The sequence below is a fragment of the Populus euphratica genome, unplaced genomic scaffold (assembly GCF_000495115.2).
Source record: "Populus euphratica unplaced genomic scaffold, PopEup_1.0 scaffold337.1, whole genome shotgun sequence".
In the NCBI taxonomy this organism is placed as follows: domain Eukaryota; kingdom Viridiplantae; phylum Streptophyta; class Magnoliopsida; order Malpighiales; family Salicaceae; genus Populus; species Populus euphratica.
In genome coordinates this window covers 218,805-226,258 of record NW_011500232.1, presented here as the reverse complement: position 1 = coordinate 226,258, position 7,454 = coordinate 218,805, and the positions used below count along the sequence as shown (strand labels likewise).

Genomic DNA, 7,454 nt, shown 5'->3' with positions numbered 1-7,454 from the left:
ATAAATATAACTACATCATTAGCTTTAAAAAACCAAAAACAATTATTATATGAATAATAACTTTTAAAAATTTTAATTAAAATTTATTTAAAGTCTAGATATATAATTTAAACATAAAATATATTCAAAAAATATTTATAAAATTATAATTATATTTTTTTACTAAATTAATCAACCACTTCATCACACATCCAAATCAATTAGTTAACCAATTAAACTAGATAATTTAAATTTTACATTGTCATGCTTTTTTTAAGGCAGACAACTATCTTGTACACTTAAAAATAACAATATTTAGTAAATATACACTTCTAAATACAACAAGATTAAAATATAATAATTCACCATATCTTTATCAAAGACATTTTTCCTAAATGTTTTTAAAAAACAATGTAGTTTTAAAAAATATCCGAATTAAAGAAGCCAAAACCCATTTTTCCACTCTCCAAGGACGTTCAAAATACTAGACGTTACTTATTTGAGACTTAAAAGGATGGCCACAAACAAACAGACACTGAACCGTGAATTCCCAATGATTATTGTATAACAGCAACAAAAGCATGGAATATGCTACATAGAAAGAACCAACCATCCAGCAAACTGCCCATCTGATCCCTCTCATATACACTCACAGCCTTGTGCGTGCAAAGCCATTAGGTTCTTGAAGGACTTGGCCTTTCCTAGTTGTAGACCTCAATGAAAAAGAAAAAGCAATATTCACTAATTACGGAACATGTGAATTTCTTATTGCTTGTGTAGCGCAAGAAAAAGAAAGAAAAATCAATATTTCAGCTGGTTCAGAGAAGACAGAACACATAACCTCACAGGAGGTTAACTGACTTGCTCAAAGATTGATTAACATGTCAATCCTGTTCGTTGTCCACTTAACGAGTAACAACAGATAAAAGTACAAATATGGGGCCTTTACACCGACCAGTTGATGGCACACGGTAGAGGTGCCTAGCCTCATAATCGTTTGCCATTCTCTCTTTATTACGTTTTATTTTTGCGCGAACCAGGTGATAAAGCAGTGCCTACTTGGAGGAAGTTGGTGCTGGAAAGCATACCTACTAGCGCTGGCCAAAGCACAACTCTCGGGGAGTCAATTTATTTATTCACAACAGCATGGCTACACACAGCCTTCCTTGAAACATTAACCAGCATAAGATAGCTGCAAACATCATTGTACGCAACAGAACTTTTTACATGCCTCCCGCATGAATTTATTTATGTACCATTATAACCGTGTGATAGTGCTGCGTCTGATTCATGGAGGCGTCTCAGTTCCTTGGGAAGCAATAGCTTAATGCCGGTCCTCGATTGACAAAGGTACAGTTTTCACCTGGAGATAAAAGAAGCATGAACATGACATTCCAAATGTTTGAGGTTGCACTTGGACAGAACATAGAACTAACAATTCCAGAATTCTACATATAGCAATAAAAAATAACAGAACATACAATAGAACATCTTGTTAGAACTTCGGAAACAAATAGACATTAATGTGGAATTAAAATGAATTCCTAGAAACTATCCAAGATTGCATTTGAAGAGCCAAGAGCACAGTTATGAGACCATGTTTCTTCTGAAATGGTCAGGGTAAAATAGCTATTGCCAATTATGCTATCTTAATAATTATTTAGAAAACGGTCAATCACTCACCAAATCACGGAACTTGAGAATGTAGAACATCTCGAGATATCTTCGGGTCTCACGCCTCTCAAGTTTGGAAACATACTTCCAAAAACCATATACCCCAGCCAATGTCATCAGCCTTTCAGAGTAAATCTTCCATGTATATCTACAGTATCAGAAGATCTAAATGAGCCTCAGAAAGCATGATCTAATGGTGCCAAAAACAGATTCAGATACCAACCTTTCATAAATCCGTTGAAGCCCAGCATCAGATATTTTTTTCCAGTAGCTGGGGTCGTCCCTAAATTTTTCAAAGAAATCTGTCATAAATGCAGCAGCCTGATCAGGATAATACGGATCAATATGGAATCCTGATACACCATGTTCAATAATCTCTGCTGGACCACCATGGCAAGTGGCAAATGTTGGAAGACCGCAAGTCATGGCCTCCACAACAGTGAGTCCAAAGGCTTCATAAAAAGCAGGCTGCAATAGACACAGGAGGAGAGAGTTGGGAAGTCAATTATGGTTCCTGAGAATATCTTTTAACACAATGAGAGACCACAGTAGCACTTTATACCTGCACAAAGGCTCCTTTAGTGTCTGCTATGTAGCGATAAAGCTCTCCATTGCGTGCTCGATTTGTTTGGGCTGTTAACCATCGAAATTGTCCATCCAACTTGTATTTCTTCATAAGTTCATGCATCTTCTCTATCTCCAGAATTTCTTCCCTGTCATTGGACTTCTTAACATCAATGTAACCAGCCACCACGACAAGGTTCGCCAGCTCCCTCAGTCTGGTATTCTTACCATAACACTCTACCAATCCTGTTATGTTCTTGACCCGGTCCAGCCTTGCCATGGAAAAAATTATGGGCTTTGACCTATCGCTCAGTGTACCACTGCATCAATATAAATGAACAATCAGATTTCATAAACAAGCTTAAGCCTGATCTTCATATTCTAAATTTCCAATTATATAACTGAATATTGTTCTTGAAGAGTAATACAAGAATATACTCACATCCAATCATCAGTCTGCTCAGAATCATATAACATCTTTTCTATTGAACAATGGAGGGTTGTAAGTCTTTTCTGCTTGTCAGAGTATGGGAAGTAAATGTCCATATCAGCCCCAGGAGAGACGATATTGAACTTTGTATCAAATACATTAATGCCATGAACAACCCGATATAGCCCTGGAAGAGTGAAAGCAGTGTGGCTCTCATACTGACCAACAGTAGTCTTCCTGAAAGAACAAACAAGCATACAACAAGTGAAGCGGTTGTTTGACAAGAATCACTTTAACATCTAAGCAAAATGACAAAGTTGTAAGATCAATTTCAGCAAGTGTAATTTCCAAAATAAATTAATTCAAGTGACAGCATATATTCTAATGTAATACCATGTTAAATTTGGACAATTGGAAACCCAGCTGAACATCCAGCACAAAGACACAGTAAAACACAAAATTCATATCTACATGAGGACAATCTCATGGATGTTTATCTACAATATACAACACCTCTGAAAAACTTTCCTGAAATAAACTTAATCTGCCATTTTTTTCTGCCAGTTTTGTACAACAGTTAACAGAAGCACTGCAAGATCCTTCACGTTTTAAGTTTTCAAAGCATCAATCTGAACACTAAAAAATTCAATCCCCAAAGAGTTCTTGTAAAAAAGTGGATAATAAATCCATAATCATCATATATGATTGCATAAGCAATTATAAGCCAACACATGTAAGTTTAGTGGATTAAAGGTAACACTTACGTTCCTGCAATCTCTTGATATGTACTTGTGATGATAAAATCAGCATTGTTCATGGCTAATACGTCAGCAGTGAATTGACATGAGAAGTGGTATTTATCATCAAATTTTTTCCAATAAATATCTGAATCAGGATACTTTGTTTTCTCCAAGGCATGGGCAATAGTGCACTGCATATTTCAAAACTTCAAAAATGTAAACACTCCTTTCGGTAAATGATCTGTGGGACTGTGATTCATATTTACAGATATCAATCATAGCAAACCTGTGTGACACCCATCTTGTAAGCCAATAAAGACGCAACAAGGTTCCCATCACTGTAGTTGCCTATAATAAAATCAGGAATACCCTGTAACTCAGCTACAATTTCACTGGCTGCATCCTGATTATAAAGGTATAACCAAAAAGAATTGAGAGAGCCAGAAAAATGAATAAATGAAAAATAATTTAAAACTTTATGCTTAAGCTACATGTACATTAAGGAGAAAGGAGGTGATGATGGTAACAGGAAGAAGCGGTAAATTGACAGCTGCATCAGTGCAATGGTAATACAAAAATAAAGCATAAGATGTAGTCTAATGAAAATGGAAAATTGTCAAATGACTACATATATGTTTAACTGATGATAAAAGTGAAAATCTTGACACATGATACTCATTAATTATATGGATAACATGAAACCATGAGCATGTCAAAAAAATTGATTACAGTGTTATCAAGATTTGATAAAAATAAAAAAATAAAAATAAAAAAATAAGAACTACGAATGGTACTTCCACTCTATAATGATATAGGATAACCATGTTCTACCTCAGCAAATGTCTCCAAATATGGCCACACATCAAACCTTGAGATCCATTTACGGAGAATCCCATGCTCTGATCTAAATGGTACTCGCAGAATGTGAGTGTGTTCCGTTCCACTGACTCTTTCCAGCCTCTGGTTGCAGCTAGTCCCTTTTGAATCAGGTATTAACCTGGTCACCTTCAAGAATCAAAGGAAAATGTATTACAGAAAGAGGGACAATCAACAGCTATCGAAGTGATATGGTTGAAGAAATGGACCCAAGATAAGCATAAATGCACTTACAATTAGAATCTTAGGCTTAAAGTCCAATCCCTGCTGCTGTATTCTAAGAAGCATTTCATTCTCTAGAGCACGAACTTGGTCCAGGATATACACAATCTAGAAGTACATTAGCAACCAACTGTCTTAATAAAGGAAATAACCATGTAGCATAAATAAGTATGAGTTCTTCATGCTGCAGAGATTTATAAAAGAAGACATTGAAGGTTGAAGGAAAACCATACATACCTGCCCACCAGTGTCAGGCAAACCTAAAACATTTGCTTGCCCAAAGTATCCATGTGGAGACAAAATAACAACATTGAACACCATCGGTACTCTCCCAAGGAATGTCTCTAAAGTTGAGGGATCTGGAGCTTGGAGTATGTCCAAGAGAAGATGCATCATCTCCAGTACCCGAGCTGCAGTATCCCCCCACCCTCTCTCAAAACCCATTCCCTGAAAGCTGAATCAGAGTGAAACAAGAAAAGAAAATCTTTAGGCACGTACAAGAGTGCTAATTTCACTGTTAACATACATCCAACGAGTTAAAGATACAAGATCCTTACGTATATTCAAACTCAGTATACAGTGTTTCAGAAGGAAGCTTCGAAATATACTCTTCTGCCTTGAGAAGAGCAGACTGAAGTCGGGATACACTTTTTATCCGATCATTCAACATTAAGGCCTGCAAATAATCCTTAATTCAATCATTTAGCTCCACTGAAACCCCATACTAAGTACTATTCCCATCATCCCTCTTCCACATGTTTTAAACCCAAGCTATGTGAATACCATTATAATAAATTCTGAATGTGCAATAACAATAAACAATTACATGGAGGATAAATGCCAAAATCTGGAAGTGATAGGCGCTCTTAAAGGAGGCCCTTCTACAACATACTTACATGCCCTTTGTATTTGTGGACTCGGAGGAAATCAAGTAAAGGTTCCAAAGTGTCTTTGTTGCGAAACATATTTGAAGAAAGATGTCGGTTGAGGAACTGAACACCGTTGCCAATTGATGATGACCGGGTGGGACGAGGAAAAGCGGCATTGAAGGGCTCAAAATCAAGCTCAAGCACATAACGGTCATTAGACCTATTCAAAAAAATAAAAAAGAGGTCATTAATCAATGACCCAAAGAAAAGTATTGAAAAAAAAATATACCAAAAACATAAATCATGCACATAAATAACCCAAAGATTTTTAGTAAGAAAGTGTCCACACAAAAAATTAAATAAACAAAGAGTCATGCATACATGAGATGTTCTGTAGCGATATGATAAAAAGTATTAAACCAATAATTTCACCGTAAAAGGAAAAGAAAGAGTGCGAAGATGCTTACGGGCCATCAACAAGTTCTTCTTTGAAACGAAGATATTCTGAAACAGTCAATTCCTCCACCTTCAGTTGGGAGACATCAACACGTACATATTCCCAAACTCCAGGTCTCGGACGAATTGATACGGCCACAAAAGGAGGCAGAACTATGGCTTCCTATACATATCACCATCAATACAATTTTTTTTGAAAAAAGAAGAACATAATAGTATATTTTGTTGCAAACTTTGTAAAATTCACAAACAAAAAAATAATCCCGAAGCAACTAACTAAGAACAAGCAAAAATTATAACAATAAGTAACTAAATAAAAAGATAATAGACTGACTTGCGCAGCTTTGAGGACTTCACTAAATGGACCTTCTCGGAGACTCAGCCTTGCTGCATCATCGCACACGATATTGTCCAGTTCATCTATCAGATTATTCGGATGCAGAATTCCTTTTCCCTGCTCCACATACCTTCCTTCCACAATACCAATTCAAAAGTTACTACTTCCTGTAAAACCATAAAAAAAAAAAAGGAGAGAGAAATGATGGTAGAAACCTGGAGAGGAGAGAGACAAGCACGTTACGGTGAGCGGAGAGAGTGTCCTGCACGCGCTCCCTCATGCTCGGAATTCTTTCAAGCTTAGGGTTTGCCATGATCGATCAAAGAAGAAGCTGTATGGTCTCGTATGGTCTGGGTGATCAGGAATTAAAAAACTGGTTGGAGATTGGAGAAGAGAGAGAGTGTGTGTGTGTCACTTACTTTGTTAAGGCTGAAGGGTGAGGAAGAGGAGGGCAATTTATAGTGAATAGCTGTGAAGGACAAAATGAGAATTGCGTGTTTGAGTATTGAACGATCGCTACTGGGAAACTGTCACTGTTAGATGCTCAAAACAAGGGACGAGGGCCTGATTACTCGGCGCTGGCGGTTTTCCCTTTTTTTAAAAAAAAAATGGGCATCTGCATTAGGAGCTGTTTGGAAAGTTATATTGTATGTTTTTCAAATTATTTTTTTATTTGTAAAATATATTAAAATAATTTTTATTATTATTTTCTTAAAATTTAATTTTATATAAAAACATTAAAACAATTCAAAAATAAATTAAAACAAAAACAAATCAAATTTTGGCAAAACTGCCGGTGAAGCCCACCAAACACGCCTTGTGCCACCAAATATCCCGCCACTTGGGTGCATTATCCAGTTAATGTGTTTTTTGGTAATTTGATAATGATTTGAGATGTTCTTGGAATACTATAATTGGATTGGTACGTTTTACCGTGATTTTTTTATAGTTTTTAAATCATTCATTTAAAAAATTATGAGTTTGATGTTTTATCATTTCACATTCAAAATGAAATCTAAATGTGTCATTAAATATATTTTCAACTTGTGTTTAGCTTAGTGGTATGGAATAAAAAAATGAATTTAAAATATTAAAATATTTTTTTATAAAAACAAAATTAAAGAAATAAAAATAAATATCTTTAATATATTTTTAAATAATTTTTTTATATTTTTAAATTATAAAAATTAAAAGAATATATTTATTATCCAAAACATTAATTCTCTTAAGGATTTTTATTGAGTTTTAGGATGCAAAATACTATTCATTACAATAACATCTAAACTTTTTTATCTCTTGATTTTTTA

At 35.2% G+C, this 7,454-nt stretch overlaps 1 protein-coding gene across 1 annotated transcript; it reads right to left on the bottom strand.

Annotated features, from left to right (window-relative positions):
- Positions 1-724: 724 nt before the first annotated feature.
- Positions 725-6,588, bottom strand: LOC105112458 (sucrose synthase 2). Its single transcript, XM_011008162.1, has 15 exons — positions 6,363-6,588; positions 6,145-6,277; positions 5,822-5,973; positions 5,382-5,574; positions 5,043-5,161; positions 4,723-4,939; positions 4,498-4,593; positions 4,219-4,392; positions 3,674-3,790; positions 3,412-3,578; positions 2,660-2,884; positions 2,216-2,537; positions 1,877-2,121; positions 1,663-1,801; positions 725-1,342 (listed from the first exon to the last, which is right to left on the bottom strand). Exons 1-15 carry the CDS (start codon positions 6,458-6,460, stop codon positions 1,304-1,306), a joined length of 2,436 nt encoding a protein of 811 aa, XP_011006464.1. The 5' UTR covers positions 6,461-6,588; the 3' UTR covers positions 725-1,303.
- Between the last annotated feature and the right edge of the window lie 866 nt (positions 6,589-7,454).